The sequence below is a fragment of the Cavia porcellus genome, unplaced genomic scaffold, assembly GCF_034190915.1.
Source record: "Cavia porcellus strain 051 isolate PalLab524CR breed Dunkin Hartley unplaced genomic scaffold, mCavPor4.1 scaffold_18, whole genome shotgun sequence".
Classification (NCBI taxonomy): Eukaryota; Metazoa; Chordata; class Mammalia; order Rodentia; family Caviidae; genus Cavia; species Cavia porcellus.
Window position 1 is genome coordinate 22,627,229 of NW_026947501.1, and position 21,515 is coordinate 22,648,743.

A 21,515-nucleotide genomic window follows, 5' to 3' on the forward strand; every position below is an offset into this window, starting at 1 on the left:
CTTCAATAATGCCAGATGTGTTCCCGAGAACACACAAGTTGTTTCTCCACGGGAGACCACATTTTATCAGAGCCTTTACCCACTAATTTTGCTCATATACACGCTAGTGATTACGAGTGGCTTGGCTGTGAGTTGCGTGTTCGGAGGGCGACCCTAAAAATCAGGCACACGTTGGAAGGGCCCGGGCAGACATACGGACCAATCCTACTTCAGGACCCCTAGTGTGGGACTTCAGGAGGGGCGGAGGCCTAGGGTTGATTGGCGAAGGCTTGCGCCTGCTCAGTGCGCCTGCGCGATACAGTGCCGCACGTGCTAGTTAAAAGCACTTCCTGGGTTTGGAGATGGCCGAGATGGAGACACAGCATGCGGGGGCAGAGGAGGGCTTCACCCAAGTCATCCGAAAGGGTGCCAGGCGGGCGAAGAAGCGAAAGTCTGAGCAGTTGTCCGAAGCGGGGGAGAGTGGGGACGCGGGCCGCATGGACACGGAGGAGTCCCAGCCGGCGAAGAGGCCCGTCTTCCCGCCCCTCACCGGGGACGGACTCTTGGTACTGTCGGGAACTCTGGCACTGAATCGGAGCAGGGGCCACAGGCGGGTCAAGATTGTGGTCTCTGGATGATGTCGAAGCTGGGAGGGGCTCTTCTACCGTGAGGGTCTTAGAAAAGTAACTTTTCTGAAGTTTTAACTGACTTACCTAAGGGCAGTTTTTTGTGGTTCGGCTGTCATACAACTCCATTCACAGCCGTCCAGGACTTCTGTGTTGTTTCTTTAATTGCAGAATGGGAAGGAAGAAACACGGAAAATTCCAGTTCCAGCTAACAGATACACGCCGTTAAAAGAGAACTGGTTGAAGATATTTACTCCTATTGTAGAACATTTGGGACTGCAGATACGCTTTAACTTGAAATCAAGAAATGTGGAAATCAGGGTAAGGAGAATGTCAACCAGTTCCAAACATACTAGATTTTTCTCCTTGAACCAAGATACACGAATAGATTTTCCTTAACGGAATTTACTCTGTTTCATGGTTTTCTTCAACGTCATAGTAAATTCAACTTAACCAAACGCCTTCAAAATCTACTTTCAACACAAATGTTAACAGAATTCATAAATTGATTCTGAAATCCTGCCAGAGTATTGGCAATACCTATGAATAAAGTATGTGAGTAACAAATGTAAGGGCATTTTTCCTTCTTGAAGATTAGTATAGCGTTGGCAGTACTGGTATGAATGGACTAAAATCATGGTACAGAGAGGCAGTACTCTAAACAGTAAATGACGTTTAAAATGTTAAAGGATGTGACTGATAGACCCTATCTTTGTTCCCATTGCCACTCTAATACAGGCTTTTAGAATTTCACGCCAAGGCTTACTGTTTCCTTGTAAGAGTTCCCTTGCATTATTATCTAAGTTTCCTCTTTCCACTCCATCTTCTGTGACAGTGCCATATTAATTTTTGCAGAGCACAGTGCTTCTATTATGACATCCTGACATCTCCCGCACGATAAACATTAAGTGACTGACTGTGTCTGCCTTTCACATAGGAAACTGAGACACAGGTTCGTCTCGCACCATTTTTTATGTTCACACTGATGGCTTTGCTTTGACGAGGACTTCTTCTCCCCACTCCTGTTCCTACTTTATTCCATCACCTTTTAAGATCTAGCTAAAGTTCTTCTCCACTAAAAGTCCTTTTCAAGTCATTTCTTCAGTGTCCAACTTTTGTTGTGCTTGGTTGTCTTTATTTGTTGCAAACTTACCGGTTTGGATTCCGCTAATATTTGTTAGGCTGCCGTGTACAAACTTGTAGTGGTATTCTGCCATTTTAGGAGAACTCTATGATGTAGATCCTTTTACAGATGTGAAGAAATAGGTCAAAGAAGTGGGGTATCTTGGCCAAAGTCATCAGGCTGGTGATGTGAGGCGCAACCACTCAGGATCCTCCAATGTGATCTCTTGATTTTAGAGATGAGACATTTTAAGGTTTAGCGTATCCATGAGACTTGCCATCATTACACAATAGGGTTGGAACTGGAATTTGATTTTAAATGTGAAAGTTCCAGGTGCTTTCCTGTTACACAATTCTGTATGGTTTTAAATTTGTCAAATATGTGGTTCTCATCTAAATAGTGAATATGGGTGGGAGAGTAGAAATAGAATCAGATTTGTTTGCATCTTACTCTTTTTCACTTTTTATTACTTAATTTCCTCACATATAAATTTATAGCACCTGGCATTCAAGGTTCTCTTGAAGATGACAGTTGAGACATGTACGGCATTTATTGTATTTATAGTGGAAGGCATTTCATAAATATCAGCTATTTCTGTAGTCATTGACGAAATTGAGGGCCGAATCTACTTGGTTTCTCCTTCAGCACCTGGAACCCAACTTGTTAATTTGGGAACCATCAGCAGATAAATGATGATTGACGTCAAAAGACTAGGTCAGAACTCCCAAGAAAGATTTCTTAGAGGGAGAAGAGAAGAGGACCAGCTGGTATGTTTGAAGGGATGGACATGATGGAGGTCCTGCAGAGAGTGGGTTTTGAACTGTGCCAGAGAAACGTTGCAGTTAACCCCAAAGTCTGATAGTCACATAGTGTATTCTGTCATTTGACTGGGTAGAAACGCCTACCATAGGTGGAAAGAGTTTGTTTTGCAAATAAAAGCCAGTGATTGTCCCACTAAAATTGACTTATCCAGATTATCTGGCCAAAGGATAGTGGTGACAAATTAAAATAATGTGGAAAGTATTGTTAGCCTTGTATTAGAGTATTTTTTTTTTCATTGCTCTCTGTAAGTTTGTATCTGTGTTTTGTTTTTGTTTTCAGACTTGTAAAGAAACCAAGGATGCAAGTGCTCTGACAAAAGCAGCTGATTTTGTAAAGGCCTTTATCCTTGGATTTCAGGTGGAGGTGAGTGAGTGCATGACATCCATAGTGGGGACTTCAAAGTAAATTGGGAGGGGGGACACTAAGGTTTGCACCTTCACACTGAGCTGTATCCCCAGCCCTTTTTTAAAATTTTGAAATCGGGGCTCACTAAGTTGAAAGGGCTGAGCTTAATCTTGCAGTCCTCCTGCCGTGGCCTCCTAAAGTGCTGGGATTACAGGCCTGTGCCTGTGCCACTACAGCCAGCCAGAAAAATATTTAGTGTAGACAGTTCAATGGATAAGTCGTTTTTTAAATATGAATGTTCTAGCCCTAGAGTTTGTTATCCAATTGCTTGGCATGTCACTCATTCTCAAGTACTGTGTCTTAACGATGCAAGGCCCTTCATGGTGTTTATTTTTATATTCCAGGATGCACTTGCCCTCATCAGGTTGGATGACCTCTTTCTAGAGTCTTTTGAAATTACAGATGGTAAGTTTGTGATGGTCTTCTATGAAAAATCGTTCTCTCTTGCCGATTGTGGGGTGGGCTTGTTTCGTTTTGTTTTTATCTTTTTGAGACAGGGTCTTGCTATACAGTTCAGGCTGGCCTTAGGCTCATTTTGTAGCGCAGGTTGATCTCAAACTTGCAGCGATCCTCCTGCCTTAGCCTCCCAAATGCTAGGATTACAGAAGTGTGCCACCCACGCCTGTCTGCCAGTTGTGTTCTTTTTTTGGTTTTATTTGTTTTCTTTGTCTTTGTGAGCAGACTCTCATTCAGGGTGGCCTTGAGCTCACTTTGTAGTCCAGGCTGGTCTGAATTCACGACAGTTCTCCTGCCTCAGCCTCTCAAGTGCTGGGAATTACAGGCGTGTGTCACCATGCTCGGCTTGCCAGTTGTGTTTTGATTCTCAATTTTCTAACAGCATCAATTGAGCTGCTATTAGCCCTTTAAAAAAAAAATGCTCATTTAGTTAATAATTAAATTTTATGGGGGCTGAGTATATAGCTTAGCAGCACAGCGCCTGCCTGGCAATCATGAGGTTGTGTGTTTGATTCTTGGTCCCTCCCCTAAAAAAAAACTAGGTGGCAGTGGCAGCACACTGGAGCAGCTTGTCAGATGACATCTCACTTTTCTCTTTTAGTTAAGCCTCTGAAGGGAGACCACCTGTCAAGGGCAATAGGAAGAATTGCTGGCAAAGGAGGAAAAACCAAATTCACCATAGAGAATGTGACACGAACACGAATAGTTCTGGCTGATGTGTAAGTTTTTGATCTTGTGAAAATTCTTCTCACAACAGTTATGTGTTATATGTAATGTTGCCACTAAATCTTTGTCAGTACACGTGTCTGGATGAACAGTCACCTATTTTGAAATGAGATTAAGTTAAGAGAATTTCAGTAATTGTAGTTTTTGTTAGCAATGAAGGAAATGTTTAGAGTTGCTATTAAAAAGAAATTATAAATGAAGATTTCAATAGAGGTACCTTTTAAGTCGTAGGAGAGGTCAAGTAGTAGGTGCTCCAAATAACTTATGAGGGTTTCCTATTTAAAGTACTATGTGTGTTTTGTATAGGTCCATGTAGATATATGGTAACATAGGCATGTGTAAATATCTGTGTTCTCAAGGCCTCTCATAAAAGGAAGATGAGTGTTGCATACTGGTTAAGCTATCAAGCAGTTTTACATGAACATAAGTAAGATGATATGGATGGACTTAAAGTGAGAGTCAGGGTGGCAGAGGTGCAGCTGGCATTACCTCTCTGCGGGGTCGAGGTGGCTCAGCTGCCAGGTTGATCTTACTAATACGTGACCCAGAGCTTGCATAATACTGTGAAGTTGGCAGAGGAAGCAGGTGCCTAATGGGAACGGCCTGCTTACAACTGAAGAAAATAATTCACTTAATAGCTTCTTACTTTTGCTCGTATTTTTGGTCTTATATAGACTGAGCCTAAAGTTTCAAATAGGAACTGTGGAGGTTTTCTTCTACTAGACATTTGAAAAATGTGGATGTGTGTACTATGTTTTAAATACTGAATATAGCCCTGGAAGGCCCCCCCCCCCCCGCTCCCGGGGTCTCGCTGTGCAGTTCAGGCTGGCCTTGGGCTCACTTTGTCGCCCAGGCTGATCTCAAAGTTGCAACAATCCTCCCACCTCAGCCTCCCGAGTGCTGGGATTACAGGCATGAGCCACCACACCCTGCAGCCCTGGAAGTCTTCGTTAAATTTGTTTTAGTAGTTTCTTACGGCCTAACAAATATATAATAAAACTCTATTTTAAGTGTGTAGTTCTGTGAGTTAGCGAGTGTAGCCTTGTTCTGCAGCCCTGACACGGCACGCTTCTTCTGTCCCAGCACCCTGAACGTTCCCAGCCGTCTTTGCAGTCAGTCCCCTCCCCGTCTGGCCTTAGGACATCGCTGCTTTCTCTCACTATGCTTTTGCTTTTTCAAGAAGTTCACACAAGTGGAATTAACATAGTATATAGACTTCTCTATGTAGTTTCGTTGGTAATTAGTGTGTTGTTTCACATCCCCTTCTGCTGTGTTTTCAGTGGTTCTACTTTATTGTCAAGTGTTATTCCATTGCATTGTATTCACAGTTGATGGGCATTTGGCTTATTTCATTTGGAGACCATTTATGAATTGCTGTGGAATTTTAATAGCTTTTGTATTTTTCTTACAAGTTGAATTATAAACTACTTGAAGTTAATTTTTGCTATAAACACACTAATTGGAAATCTACTCATTTAACAATTTATATTAATTACAAACACCTGTACGATGGAGTATTATGCACCTGTAAGTGTAGTTTTGATGAGTTACTAGTAACAGTAAAATGTGAGCAAGATTTAAAAGTACAGTCAGTACCACATGAGAGATAATGGTGCCTGTGTGCCTTGAGACCTGTCTTTCTTTCTAATTACTGACATTACTTTGGTTCTTTTGGTAGCCAGAGTACTTATTTTTGGTTTCATCTCTTTAACATTTTTGTAATGCATTTTAAATAATTATAGTCTTAGCAAAGTGTGACATACATGTGGTTTGAATGTCTCCATTTCACCCTCCTGAGGAAAGCTAGTTTCCGCTTTCTTATTAAACAGCTTCGTAAGTGACTTACCTTTGTCTGGGTGCAGTGGTGCGGTACTCTGCAGTCACATCTCAGGAGCCTGGGGCAGGAGGGTCGTGAATTTAAGGCTGGGCTGCACAGCACTGGGAGACTCTTGTATGGAAAAAGAAACTATCTCAGTATTTCAAAATACCTTTATATACAGCTTCTCGGTCTATTTTCTAGATTTATTACTTTCCACCATGAAAGATACTCTGCTTTCTTCGCCACATTTTCTGGCCACGCCCACACGCTCCGTTTTCTTAGCACGTCAGCTTATTCCTCCCGACTGAGCCACCTTGTGTTCATTAAAGCAGGGCTCAGTTTTGCCTTAAAACAGAAATACTCAGTGCTGGGTGTGTTCACAGATGAGCCAGGTGGTATGTCTCCTTTGCCACTTTACTTCCACTTGAAGAATTAATTCTTATTTGCTAGTGTGCTTTCTGTTTTTTTTTTTTTTTTTTTTGTCTTTTTTGTTTTTATGGGTACCGGCGATCGAACTCACGACTGCCTGCTTGCAAGGCAGGCACTTATGCCGCTGAGCTAAATCCCCAGCCCCGTGCTTTCTTAATTTTCAGTGTACTAATTCACAAAAGAGCTGTACACCTGCTCTACCTCCTCTTCGTATATTTGGATGCCTCCAGTGTTTCTGAAATCTCCCCTGGAGCCTTCTGTTCCAAAAGCACCCTGCTGTCTGGCCATCAGGCTGGCTTCTCCTTTCTCCACTGCCTCTTTGCTATTGGAAAGCCTGCTTCTTGGCATCTCTGTCCTGGAGCTCGGCTTCTGGATACTCCCATTGCTGAGGTAGCTGTCAGTTCACTCGGATCCAGGAAATCATTTCTATGTCATCTGCTTTCCACCACGGGGGAGTTCTCGACTGTCGTCATCCTCTTTCTTTTGGTGTTATGTCTTAGAGCTGTCATTTTAGTGGCATTTGTGGAAGGAGCACATAGAGATTTGTGTTTTTAATCCGTGTGAAGATGTGAAAACCGGCCTCCATTTGAGAGGTATGTTTTAGTTATAGAAAGGTGAAGGGTTAGCGGAAGATAGAGAGGCTTTAGGTCATTCATTGCTCGTGTGGAAGGCGTGGTGGAAACATGTTAGAAAATGAACTCGAGGCAAAATTCTGAATTATCTGAGTCATAAGTGTTGCAGTTAAACCTGAAAATAAGTATCACTGTGTTTCTGTGACCAGCTCTGGCAGCATGGAGGACAGGGTTCTTGGTTTTGTTTTCTCACATTGCTGCCGATCGGCATGCTTACATACGCTACAAAAATGCTGGACCATTACGCCACATCCCCAGCCCTACATTTCTTGATCATGTACTATGGAAGTAACACCTACCTTATAAAACTTCCGTGAGCATAAAGTGGAAATGTGTGTAGAGTTCTAACATAAAACCACGCACTGGATAGTAAGTAGCTCCTGTCGACCAAAAATCTTAAAAATCTTGGATTGTTTTTAATTTTTTGTCTTTTCTAATAATTTTTTATTGGAATAGAATTTGCGTAGCATCAGATTCATGCCTTTCAGGAGTGAATTTAGGATATTTACAGAGTTTTACAGCATCACCCCACCTTTATTAAGGTCTATTAGAGATTTTCCAGAGTTTTTAGATTATAGGAGTTAGGTAAAGAAACGGGTTTCATAGCTAACTTAGGAACTTGCTTCAATTTATCTTTTTCAGGAAAGTTCACATCCTTGGCTCTTTCCAAAACATCAAGATGGCAAGGACTGCCATTTGCAACCTCATCCTGGGTAACTGCAGTTTCTTTCTTTGATGTTTTGTCTGGAAAGAACGGGAAATTTAGAAATTCAGACATTTATAAATCAACTTCAGGGTAGTGTTAAAGATACAATTCAAAACCCTCAGGAGTTGGTGAGTTTGAAGGGAGAGGTTATTTTATTGAGATTCTATTGGCTAGGTAAAGAAGGTTTATTAGATAACACTGCTGAAATCTCTGCTGCTTTCCCATGAGGAAGTGCACAGAAATAGCAAGGAACATCACATTTTAGGTTGAGCTGAAAGGAAACTGCTGAACAGCTTCAATCATTTTAACTGATCCACTGAATCCAAGTTACAGCATCGAAGCTGCATGCTCAGAAAACCTTGGTGCCCAGGGCCAACTGCCTGGCTTCTTTTTACATAATTTTGATAGTGCTTTTGGCTCTTCAAAAAAGTTTAGAAAATGTATAACTATAATTTTCTATAAGGTTCTGTTAGTGATTTCATATAATATAGCTGTGATAAGCCAGGTACTGTGGCATAACCCTGTCAACCGGCTGTTTGGCAGGCTGAGGCAAGAGGGTCTGAAATTCAGGACTAGCCGAGCAGCTCAGCAAAACTCTGTGAATGAATGAACAAACAAACATGCTGGGAGTGGTTAGTATTCCCAAGTTCAGTCCCCAGTAATATATTTTAAAATTTAATAAGAAACTGTCCTCATTCTTTTTTGCAGTAGTGGGGATTGAACCCAGTGTGTCACGCATGTTATTCAAGTGCTCACAGAGCTCTACCCTCAGCTCACTTTTTGGTTCTGTGACAGTTTCACTAAGTTGCTAATTGCCCAGCTTGGGCTAGAGCTAGCAGTCCTCCCTCAGCTTCCCAAATGCTGGAGTTATTAAGAGTGGGGACCCTTGTCAGTGTAGTTTATGTATGAAAGCTATTTATATATATGTATGTATTGCTAACTTTTTTTTCCTTTATAGGAAATCCTCCATCGAAGGTTTATGGCAATATTCGAGCTGTAGCTAGCAGAGCAGCAGATCGGTTCTGATTTCCAATCAGAGACTTTTATGTTTGGACTCTGTAAAGAAAAAGACCCTCTACTCTGCAGGTGGTCACACAAAACCAAGTGAAGAAAAAGTATCAAAATATAATGTATATTTTTCCTTTTAAGTCACAGGAAGCAGATTTGCAATTTAGAATCCTCTTATTTAGAGGAAACATTGCATATACAGTTCTATATAAATTTTGGGTTTATTTATAAATTTATAAACATTTCTGGTCTGTAAATTATAAGTAAAAGAATCATGTCAAAGCCTGTGACTCATGACCCTTCCTTAATATGTTGTGTGATATTTTAGAATCGAGTCAGGATTTTTTGGCTGTAGTATCTAAACCAGTAAGTGCGAATCCTCTACCTATTTTATAGTTTGTAAAATTAAAGCCTTGCATCACAGAACTGATGCGAGGGCAGGTTTTATTTTTCAAATATAGTACTTAATGAGTAGTCAGATGTTACAACATTAGTATACTTTTTCTAAGTAGTAAAGGTTAAGTGATTAAAGTGTTTTCCTTCTCAGGATACTACTGTGTCCTGCAAAAGCAAGATTCTGTTAACTAAAGTCTATTTGAATGTGATCTGAAAATTTTACTCATGTTTTAAATGGAAGGAGCCTACTTCAAATGAAATGTGATTTTGATACTGCATCTTGTTGCTTATGTCAAAACCCCTTGACCAGAATTTTGATGGTATTAGCAGAAAGTTCATGTTAGAACTGAAGTCTTAAGTTTCTGTTTGTTCTACATCATTAATAAGTTATAATGGACATGGGAACTGTTTTTAAACATTTATTTATTACAGTAAGACTTGCCATTAATCCCTGCACTGCCCTCACTTTGAACTCTTTCTTGCGACTCTAAAGCAAGTCTGGAAGTCTTTTATGAACCTATAGTTGTGCTTTTGTGGCTACTTCATTTGAAACGATTCAGAATGTTTAGGGCAAGCATTACAGTATGTTCTTATCTACCTTACTTACCTAACTTGGCAATGTGTGACTTCTGGTTTTCCCCAAAGTCAAAATGATCATTAAAGGTCAATATTTTTAATCTTCTGCGAGTTTGAAAAGGAGACCAAAATGTTAGAAGAGCTTCAACTAATTCTCAGAATAGTAGTGAATGCTGGTCATTCGAGATGCAAATTAAAACAAATTAAACAAATTAAAACCATATGTTTACACCTCACGCCAGAAAGAATGACTTTTATCTTAAATCAACCAATAACAAATGCTGGAGGGGCTGTGAGGAAAGAGGAGCACTCTCCACTGTGGGTGGGAATGCAGACTGGTGCAACCACTATGGAAAAGTATGGAGTTATCAAAAAACTATGATTGGAGGTCCCATTCAATCCAGCTATTACCCTTCTGGGTATCTTCCCAGAAGAATAAAAAACATCATACTATAGCAACATACGTGCACCCGTTCATTGCAGCACAATTTTAATAGCTAGATCTTGTAAACAACCTAAATGCCCATCAGCTGAGAAATAGATAAAAAAGATGTATTTTTATACAGTGGAGTGCTACGCAGCCACAAAGATAAACTGGTGACTTAGTAAATGGAAGCAACTTGAGACCATACTCATTAGTGAGATAGATGTAAACATCGTATCCTCACACTAGTATGAAAAGCTGAGACTATTCATAAAAGGTAGTTACACTACTGATTTCTGTGAGCTCATTGAGGAGAAAGGTTTGTGTTGGTATTGTTCAGATGATTAAATGCAGACCTCTTGTACTCTTGAGTAACTGATGGAAGATACTGTGCAATGTATATACCATTGTTACCCCTAATTGTGTTTTGAAATTTTTTTCTTTAAAATAAAAATAGTTTTAAAAAACGATAGTGAATGGACAAAGAGGTAATACGTTAGATTAACACTAGTAGCTGTTCTGACATTCTAGTACCAAGTTAAGTCCCTTCAATGCTAAGGCCAAACAGTACCTCCGCCCTTGTGTGTTATCTTTGTTTCTGCAGTAGTCCTGCTTATCCCAGTTACTGTCTACAACTACCGAAGACTGCTAGGATCTTCCAATACTCCACCTGTCACAACTTTGACAGTACACTTCACTGACAGCGTTATTCATCCATTTCCTGAGGGACTGGGCCTAAGACAAGAGTTTTTTCTTAGTGTTTAAGTGGCTAACCAAGTCATTCCAGAAAGATTTGGCTTCCAACTCTCGTGCTTCCTGGCCTGGGTAGGGAAGAAAGTTCATGTTTATTGGGAAACACCTAATTTTCCTGGTCTTAAAAGTTATGTTAACGTTAAGATAGCATGTTTAATGTTAAGATTACTGAAAGTATCCACTAACAACACATAACTATTACAACTTGTAATACTTGCATTGTGCATACATCAATTATTTGGTCAAAGAAAACAGGTTAGGGAGGCCTGACTCACCCATTTGATCTAGTTGTTAGATTTAGTATTTACAGGAAGTGGAAAAGCTCAACTAGCAGTAAATTTAAACGTTGAGCTGCCAGCTGTGGTGGTGCACAGCTATAATCCCAGCACTCACAAGGCTGGGGCAGGCAGGAAGATCACTTGCAAGCCAGACGGGGTTCTTGACATGCGCATGCGCACACACACACACACATTAGCTAATACAGTGAATTTAGAGTATGAGTTTTTGAACATGATTAAAAATCTTGTGCCATTTTCTTTGCAAGTTCTAGAAACTATACATAAAAGTTGCAATTCTTCACTATCTTGTCTACTCATCTTTAAAAAGTAGTACTAAACTACACATAAAGCTTACTACCTTTTTCTGAGATAGGGTCTTGTGTAGCCCAGGCTGTCATCAAACTCATGATCCTGCCTCTGTCTCCCAGTATGAGTGACGTCCCACTAACCACTCAGTGACACTCAAGTTCATGTGGAAACATCACTACCATCCCTCTCCAGAACTTTCCTCCTTAACTGAAATCTTACCCATTTTCATTTTGGCAGTACCGGGGATTGAACCCAGTGCCTTTTAGCACTGAGCCCCCTTCCCTTTCTTCAATTTGAGACAGGGTCTCTCTAAATTGCTCTGTCAAATTTGTGATCCTCCTGCTCACCGTCCGTGTAGCAATCACAGGCATCTACCACTGTACCTGGTTTCTACCCATAATTTTAACATGTATTTCTCCATTCCCCCAGTACTTGGCAACTTGCATGCTACTATTTTATAACGTCAGCAGTCTCACTTCACTGGTATCGAAGGACATTGATGCCACTTATCTTCGCGGTCATCCAAGTAACAGCATGTCAGTTTCATGTGGCTAAATGTATACTTCTTTATCCATTGATCTGAACTCTAAAAATACTGTGCTATTGGTGCTGAGAGCATAGGTATACAAGCAAGTCCTTGTCTACTTCATTTGGATACATATGCACCCAGAAGTGTACTGATACTGGATTATAGAGATTCAGTATTTTGACTTAATGCCCCAGGGTAATGCTGCACCACTTTACATTTTCACTAGCAACACTGAAGAATTTTCATTTCTGTATTTCCCAGCCAACACCTGGCATTTTTTAAGGTTTAATTTTTAGTGATAACCCATCCAGAGTGCAAAGTGGCATCTCATGGCTTCATCTGTGCATTTGCCTAAGTGCTGTTGATTTGCCGTTTGTGTATTTTTGCAGTATTCAAGTCCTTTGTCCATATTTTAATTATGTGTTTTGTTTTTTGGTACCAGGGATTGAACTCATGACCTTGCACTTGCAAGGTGCTTATGCCACTGAGCCAAGTCCCTTGGTTTTTAATCAGGTTTTTGATACTGTTGAGTTGTAGGTACATTCTAAGCATCAATCCTTTAGCATTTACGGTTTCGAAGTATCACTCCTATGTTTTGCCATTTTACTCTGAAAAATGTTTTTTCTTTTCTTCATACTGAGATTAAACCCAGGCCTTTGCACTAAGTTACATCCTCTGCTCTTTATTTTTTGAGACAGGGTCTTGCTAAGCTGTTCCTGGCTGGCCTCAAACGCATGACGATCCTCTTGCATCAGCAAACCCTGCCTCAGCAGCTGGTGATTAGTTATAGACATGTGCCATCTCACCTGGCTGGATTTCTGAGTCAGGGTCTTGGTAAACTACCAGCCCAAAGTTCAAATTTGTAACCTTCCTACTTCAGTGCTGAGATTATAGGTTTATGCCACTACACCAGCACTTGTATACTCTAAAAGAAATTCTCCAAGAAATAGATCTAAGGCTTTAATGCATATACTGAATTTGCTTAGGCTTATCCACCTCCTAGGCAATCTAAGGCTTAAACTGAAATGTGTTATTTGCTTTAGGCTTGTCCTACTCATAGGATACTCTAAGAAACCACAAAACCCAGTGCCTAGGTTGTCGTGACTAGGGCAATCCTGACAGTATAGGTGTTCTAGGTCCTAAACATACCCAAGATACCTTAACTTACCCTAAGACAGGGATATCACTTACCTTAGTATCTTAAGCATCTACTAGTGCTGAATATGAAGTAGACACCCCATTCAATTAAAAATGTGAAGTATACCCATTTTCACTTTTCATGTATAGCGACAACAACTGAAAGGGATTTACTATAAAACTCACTGGTTTAATTCATTTATTTAATGCTTATTGCACCAACATGAAAAGCTAGATATTATGAAAAACTGGAGCTATCAGTCAAACAATGTCAGAAACAAATGCTATCGAAAAAGGACAACAAAACAAAACTGAGCAAGTTACGACCCAATCATGTGTATTTGTATTTTTAAGTAAGGTAGCCAGGAGAGTTCTTTTTGAGCCAGACATATCTGATCAAAGATGTGAAGACACTAGCTACTGAATAATCTGTAATGCTCAGTTCTAAGGTGAGCACAAACCAAAAGCTTTAGGGGCCCCCTGACGGTGGAGAAGGGCAGGGAAAGGGAAGGCTGATGAGATGAGGTCAGGGAGGTAAGGATGGGAGGAGTCCTGCGGGGCTTCACTGACTTCAGCTTTGGCTATGATTTCATTTTGAGTTTTTAAAATGCATACAAGCAATGAAGAGAAACTGTCTTATAGCTATGGAAGTTCATCAAACATGGAATGCATTCAAGCAAGTTTCAAATATTTTATTTTCTTATTCATACAGTATGAAGTTTTCTAAAGATCCCACAACATGACGTATCATGCAGAAGAAAAACTAAACATTCAACATAAACCATCCCTCCCTACCCACCCCTACACACCAACTAAAAAAGGGGAAAAAGAAAAAAGGGGAAAAAAAAAAGGAAAGAAAAGAAAAACCCTCATTCCCCAGTAAGGAAATAATAATGTTTGCACTATTTTTCTGTAACGCCAGCCAAGATATGCACAAGCAAGAGAAATAGAAAGCATTTGCTAAAATATTTGTAACAATTATGTACAAAAAAATTCACAAAAGACTAGTTCCCCCTTGAAGCAGAGCACATGGCAGTTGACACTGGAACAGATCAAACCACGGGCCGGGATTGTAAGCCACGTACTGATCCAGAGGAAGAAAGTTACATGTAGTGGAGATTTTCAGTTTGAACATTAACATTTCCAAAGTTTGGCAACATTATCTTTTAAAATTATGCAAATTATGTAAACAAGAGGTACATTTTAAATCGATCTACATGCAAAACTCCATGTCATGCAAGGACACCAAGCACCGGGATTTTCCTCTCACAGACAGAGCCCATGATGTGCAGCACTCAGCTGAAGGAGCAGCGGTGGCAGGCAGGCATGCTCAATGTAAGTTCCGGTCACTGGATTCAACCTGCCTTTAGCCATTCATGATTACAAAACCAGTCTTATAGCAAAACCGTATAGGGAAAGACTACTGTCACTGAAGCAAACCAAAATGTTTTTCTTCCAGCCAATAGTACCTTCGCAGAAAAGGGAAGGGTTAACATCAAGTGGTGGAACATGATAGACTACTTTTAAATCACACAAATTTATTATTTATTAACAATCATATGGGCAAACAAAAAAATCATGCGCCCTCTATGCCTTGTGATAAAGAAATTTAAGAAGTGTAAATCTGGATGAAATTCTGCTCTTCTGTGGCATATAGACTAGCAGTATTTCTTCCATTTAAATACAAATACAGGAGGGCATTTGGATATATAAACATTACCAGTTTTGATTAGCACATTAACTATCACCAGTCTTTTAGATTAGCTGCAAATCTTTTGAAACACATAAGAAAAATGTATGGGCCAAATGCCAGTTTAATGACAAATGGCTATCCTAAGCGGTTACAAGATGACTTCAGGTTTTCTTCATTAAGTAATGCGAAGAGAAGTCATGATTGCCTCAGACAGCTCTGGCTTTTATGTATAAAATCACAAATGGTAAGTTACAATTACTCAGGGACATTTAATAAATGCAATGCCTCCTAGTTACAAAGTAACAGAAAGAAGCAGCCATAGCATTGTGCAGTTACATATGAATACAAGAACTAGCTCTTGGCAGCAGCACAGAACTATATGTTCTCTTCAGCCAGAGATGGACTAAAAGCTGCTCAGCAATGAGACATAGTCCCAGGAAATATATTCATAGGTATAAATAAAGTTACAGACTCCTTTGTTACAAAAATGTAATTAAGGTAAATAAGAGGACATTAACAAATGCTTTGTCAATCTCTCAGAGGAGAAAGCACAGGTAAGTAGCTGGCCTAACACCGGGCTCAAATTGTACAATCTTCTTCTATCTACATATAAAACTGTGTGAAATAAAAGTAAGGATGTTTTATGTTCTGCTTGGCACTTTTGTACTCTATCGTTTTGTTTCTGAATCAAGTATATTAAATTAAAGCCAACCTACTACATACATAGAAAGCTACATATATCTATATATAAATATTTACATATGTATATATAGATACTTTCTTGTTATAAAAGATGAAGAAAAATAAATTAAAAAGCCAACCCCTTCCCTTTCTCCGCCACATTGATATGCTCGTTCCATGCTGCTGTCCTTCAGACTTTAAAGTGCTACACTGAGTTATTGAGAGAAGAAAAGTTCAATAACACTTAGTTGGCTTCATGAGGCTCATGTTGGAAAATGTGGCTTCACAGAGAAAAATACTTCCATTTAAATACACAGAGAGCATTGCTGGACGTCTTGAGCAGATCTTCAGAGATGGAGAAGAAAGCAAAAGTGTTGGGTGGTACTCCAAAGAGTCACACATCTACCACCATCTTTTTGTGGATATCTAGGCCACCTACAACCTGTGACAGACAAGAACAAATAAAGCTTAACAGTTGCGAAATGTCACTTTCACAGTTAAGCAATCTTACCAAAAGTGCAATTTAAAAACACTGTGTTAGGGCCAGTGGCTTAGTTCAGTGGCTCAAGTGCTTATCTGGTAAGCATGAGGTCATGAGATCAATCCCCGGTACCAAAGAACAAAAAACAAAAAAATAAATGTACTACTTTAGCTATTATCAGAAGCTGGATTTTTACAAAGAAATCTTTACTGATTCTCCTGCAAAAATTTCATGGCTTCAGGGCCAGGGATTTAGCTAGTGGCATAAACATCCGCCTGGCAAGCATGAGGTCCTGAGTTCAATCCCTGGTAGCAAAAAAAAAAAAAAAAATCATGGCTTCTTCTATCTAGGATAAAGGCATGACACTTTTGTGTTCTAATCCCAGCGTCCACAAACTTGCTCTGTGGAAGTTCAGCAAGTATTTTGAGTTCTGTATGCTACTTAGAATTTCTTCTGCATTTTCTTTTTTTTCTTTTTAAGCAACACTAAAAAATTCACAAAACTTTAGGCCATGTGCAGAATTTGTCTTGCTCTATAGTTCGCTGATTCCTATACTCTAGTATTTTATATGATAATCAGATGTTACCATAAAAACTCCTCAAAAACTAAATGTGGCCTTTTCCATCTGTAGTGTAAGGTATTAAAAAGGTCCAAATGAATATAATTTTCTATACATTGTTTTCCTATGAAATTTTATACATCTCAAGGAATACTGACATGTTAATCTAAAAGTATGATAAGCTTTTTTGGGGGGGGGGGGTGTGACCGGGGTTCAAACTCACAACCTTGTGCTTGCCAGGGCAAGTGCTTATGCTGCTAAGCTAAACCCTCCGCCAGCATCTGTGTTGTTCTGAAATGTTGTATTACATACAACCTATATAGAGGGAAAGAATGATAAATGTCCATAGCTTGATGAGTTTCACAAAACACCCACCAAATAACCAGCATTACCAGAAGTCTTCTCTAGCTCCCTTCCAGGCACTGGTCATCCCCTGCCCAACTCCAACGCGTGCACATGCACACAGAGAAGCTACTATCCTGGCTTTTAACGCCATGAGTTAATTTTGTCTGTATGCTGTCTAAACAAATCTTTCAGTCCAGATTATTTCATTTAACACTGTTTATGACATTAATTCATGTTTTTGTGTACACTGACATTCTGTATTTTTAAAATTTTTTATTTTAAAAACAGCATAAGGAGCCAATTAGTTGTATAAGACTTACTATAAAATAAGTGGTTTGCTACCCTGCTCTCATTCTACTACTTCTTAAAGTGATAACTACTTAAAATATTCAGGTTCATTATTTACCTTCTATGCTGCTTTTTTTTCTTGATTTAAGAGCTCCAGCCACTTGTCTACAGCCTTCCCACCACAAAAAATGATTCTTGACTTTGCATGGAGCCACTCTCCTATGCCTCCATCTTACTGTTCCAGCTCTCTGTAAACTAGTCTCTCAATTTCATGGTTATGTGCCTGTGTCCAGATTATTTTATATACTATGCTGGATACTAAGTGTTCTGGGTAATCTTAATTGCCAACTCAACTGGTCAAGAGACTCCTGGAGAGATGACTGGCTTCTGGAGGCGCTATGCTGGTGAGCGGATTAATCCACTGATACGCACAGTCATGAATGCGCTGTTATGCAGTGAGGGAAGCCCCGTGGGGTGGGGCACTGAGCCTGCCCTGGAGGAGGTCTCTTGCTGGTGCTCCGCCCCTGTGCTCTGCTTTTGGTGCCACAGAATGTACAGCTTTACTCCTCCACCCTTCTGCCATGGAACAAGCCAACCAAGCCTGAAACCTCTGAAAATGTGTGCCAAGTTAAATTCTTTCTCCTCTAAGTCTCCAGTATCAGATGTTTTTTTTCAAAATCCTTTGGTATTCAGGTGTTACAGCTTCTAAAAATGGAACCCTAATTTTTTTTTCTTTTTTTTTAAGAGAGGGCCTCACCATGTAGCCCAGGCTGGCCTTAAAACTTGCAATAATCCCCTCCAGCTTCAGCCTCCTGAGTGTTGGGACTATAGGTATGTGCTAACAAGATCTCTTTTACATGTTATTCAATTGCAGTTCTAAGAATTCAGTATATCCTATCTACAAGGCTAACACTGACAGGTTTTCATCTTAAAGTTTGTATTTGCCATGCCAATTTGTTTCTTCTAAGCTTTTTTTTTGGATTTGCTTTAGTTTCTATGTTACATGGTAGTGTTTTTCCTCCAATGTTTGGTGATCCTTGCTCTGTTTCTTGGAGAGGGAACTGGAACCTTTATGTGTATCATGGAGCTAGTGATTCCAAGAATATTCTGAGTTATCTGGTAGGACCATGTTGGAAAAACAAGATTTCCTAAACAGGATTGTTTCTATCTCTTGCCTACAGAGTATATAAATCCTGGGTCCAGGAAGAAGACTAGAGATACCAACATGCAAATACGCTGATTTCCACTTAATTCCCCAGCACACCTAACCCCCCAACTCCGGGCCACATCTTTTCCCAGCCTACAGATTCTCCCCAGGGCTCACTGCTGTGTGGCACAGAAAGGTGCCCAGCTGAACAGAGAAGGGGAGGGAGGAAATTCAGTGCTCCAATGAGTTCTCCAAACAGATTTTAACCAATTATGTTTTTAGCTTCATCTTCATCCCCAGGTTTACTCGTCCACCAATTTCTCAGCCGTCAGGGATTTTGCATTTTGAACAAAGCTGCTTCTCATATTTTTAAGGTGATAAGTAGTTTTGAATCCAAAGACTCAATTCTGAGGATCAGCCTGACTCAGTACAAAACAGGCAGTAATTAAGAAATTGACACAAGAATAAATCAAGTCTGTCCTATGCCTAAGTGACTTGTGGTGACACTCGCAGCTGGTAAAAGAACAGATTAATCTAATCTTCAAGCCAACGGCCAGAGCTGAGACTGGCAGTCTGTGAGGTCTGGTGCCTCAAAGCAACATAACATGGCAGCTGAGGATTTGGCTGGTGCAAATCCCTTCTGAGTAGTCACAGTGAACAGACAATCAGGTTTCGAGTTAACTATGATCTTTTCCTGTGTGCTTACCCAAAAATGCATTGTTCCTCAATTCTTGAACTCTGACCTCAACAGCAGCTCACCCCTACCACTTCCTGCAGGCCAGCAGCACAACCCCTAATAATGCTTGCACCTAATAAAGGCCAAGGACACTATGCCTCATGGCCTTAACTTTATTGGGCTTTGACTATCCAGTGCCCCTTGTAACTAAAATATGTAACTTGTCTGTGTTTTACTCTGTCATTGTTCCCTTAACAATCAGTGGTCCTAGGCCAAGGACCCAATTATTCCATATATGGGTTAGCTACTACTCAACGTTCTAAATAACCAACCTCAGCTGCAACCTTCTCTGCTGTTCATTTGGTCTTTGTGAGTTCACAGCTTTTCCTTGTTTAACCCTTTCATTTAATTCAAATTTGAGAGGAAGCAAAAACAAATGCATGTGTTCAATCCCATTTAAAATGGTCACTAATCATTTATTAGATTTATTTAGACAGATGTGATAGTGCACAGCTATAATGCCAGCTGCTCAGGAGACTGAGGCAGAAGGATCCCAAGTTTGGGACCAGCCTGGGCAATTTATTGAGACTCTGTCTCAAAATAAAATACAAAAGGCTGGGGATATTCAGCTCAGTGGTAAAGTGCTTGCCTAGCATTCATGAATTCAATGTCCTAAATTCATTGCCAAACATCACAAATTTCTTAAAATGTTTTATGAATTTATTTATATATTAAGTACTCTGAAAGCTTTAAAGAACATAGAACATATTCTTTTAAAATAATTTTTCCACTTCTTTCACTGTTGTAGTTTGAAAAGTCAGAAGAAAAAAAAAACATAATGGAGACAAAATTATGCCTTTTGTTCATGTGGAGGAACATGCTGAAATTTACAAACACACATATATTTCCCACAGAAGTATTTCCACACATTAAACCTTAATAACCTACTTGGAATTTAGGGACCATCAATAATAGATAAAAGTTACTAGCTCCATTCTTGTGGCATTTTACCAGAAAATGACTATAAATATTAATCTTTTAAAAACTTTTTATTAACCCGTTTGCCATACATAATGTTTTTTGAAACTAATAACTATTATTTATAATTAATACACTTCTAAATTTTGTGAAGCAATTTTGCAAAATTGGATATATAAATTTGTAGGGCATATACCTCCAAGAAATTTCCTGTTGTCTTTTAAAGTATGTTTTTAAAACACAAACAAAGGAAGAATCAGTTTTTTTATACTTACAGCACAGAATTCTTCAAAGGATATTCTTCCATCTCCATCCTTATCTGCATTTATTATAGTTTTGTCTACAATTTGTTGTAATTGTGTGTCTTTCAGGTTGTTCCCCACCATCATCTTCAAAACCTGGAAGAGCTCCCCATTGGAAATATAGCCATCTTTATCCATGTCATAGATACGGAAAGCAACTGAGAAAAGAAGGAAAATCAGTAGGATTCTAACGCAATCGCATGGGAATATTGTCACATGGCAATGTTTCCAGTGAGAAGAAAATTAAACTGCCAAATGCCCCAAATTATGACACTAAGGCTGGCTCCTTGCTAAATATATAAGCTGCCCTCAGGCACTGTTTAAATCTGTGATTATAGTCAAAAGACTGCACATGCTTAAGCAGTGTGGTGTAGGTTAAATTATCTAACCTCACATAGGATTAAAGACAGTAACAGTTCCAACCTCTCAGGTTCTTTAGAACATTGCTTCCCACTTTCATTTGGTGGGAAAAAACCCTCTTATCCAAATTTATATGACTGTTTTCAGTGGACTAAAATTGTTTTCCTTCTACACAACTAAAAACAATGGTGTTAGGCATGCTGGTAGATACCTATAGTCCTAGCACTTGGGAGGCCAACATAGGAGAATCATCGCTTTTAAGTTCTAGGCTACATAGTGGGTTTAAGGTCAGCCTAAATAAACTACATAGTAAGACACTGTCTCAAACAAACAAAGGAACAAAAACAATGGCATAGTATTCAACTGTGATAGCTGCGAATACCCTGAAGAATTTTCATCAGAATACAAAATTATCATTATGTCTAAGGATCTGGAATAAAATAAACCTTTTAGAATATTTTAAAAGGCAAGCAACAGTGTAGTATAGAATGGTAATAGTTTAAGAGAGAAAATGAGTCAGTTGCAAAAAAATACTTACACCTCAACTTTTGCTCCTTATCTCCTTTGACACTGAACTGAGAGACCCCTTCAATGAATTCTAAGCAAGAAAAGTTAAGATGTTATAAGCCAGAAATTTCAAATTTTTACAGAGAAAAACCAATAGTTTACATACTCACAAAAGAATACTTAACCTTCTTGTACAAAACAAGTATTTCTAACAATGCTAAAAACTGAAAATGTCAAATTTAAAACCTCCACAAACAAGATTCTATGTATTTTCTTGCTTAACTTGGGAAGCTCTCAATCTGCCTGAGTATTTATTACCTACTACAAAAAAATCACACTCAAAAATATTCTTAAAGCAAAGCTAT

The 21,515-nt window shown here is 39.4% G+C and overlaps 2 protein-coding genes across 3 annotated transcripts in view; one reads left to right on the plus strand and one right to left on the minus strand.

Annotated features, from left to right (window-relative positions):
- The first annotated feature begins 282 nt into the window (after window positions 1-282).
- On the plus strand, window positions 283-10,597 carry Pno1 (partner of NOB1 homolog). The gene is made up of 7 exons (XM_003469044.5): window positions 283-545; window positions 777-926; window positions 2,830-2,913; window positions 3,300-3,360; window positions 4,013-4,130; window positions 7,660-7,730; window positions 8,682-10,597. The coding sequence occupies exons 1-7, from the start codon at window positions 342-344 to the stop codon at window positions 8,747-8,749; spliced, it is 756 nt and encodes a 251-aa protein (XP_003469092.2). The 5' UTR covers window positions 283-341; the 3' UTR covers window positions 8,750-10,597.
- A 2,718-nt stretch (window positions 10,598-13,315) lies between these two features.
- Ppp3r1 (protein phosphatase 3 regulatory subunit B, alpha) overlaps window positions 13,316-21,515 on the minus strand; it is a 117,621-nt gene continuing 109,421 nt past the window's right edge. For both annotated transcript variants that reach the window (XM_063229533.1, XM_063229534.1), the window contains 3 exons: window positions 21,182-21,241; window positions 20,257-20,441; window positions 13,316-15,949 (listed from right to left, as the gene is read on the minus strand). In XM_063229533.1, coding sequence (XP_063085603.1) covers window positions 15,902-15,949; window positions 20,257-20,441; window positions 21,182-21,241 — 293 coding nt within the window. In that variant the 3' untranslated portion in view covers window positions 13,316-15,901. The remainder of the gene's footprint in view (window positions 15,950-20,256; window positions 20,442-21,181; window positions 21,242-21,515) is intronic.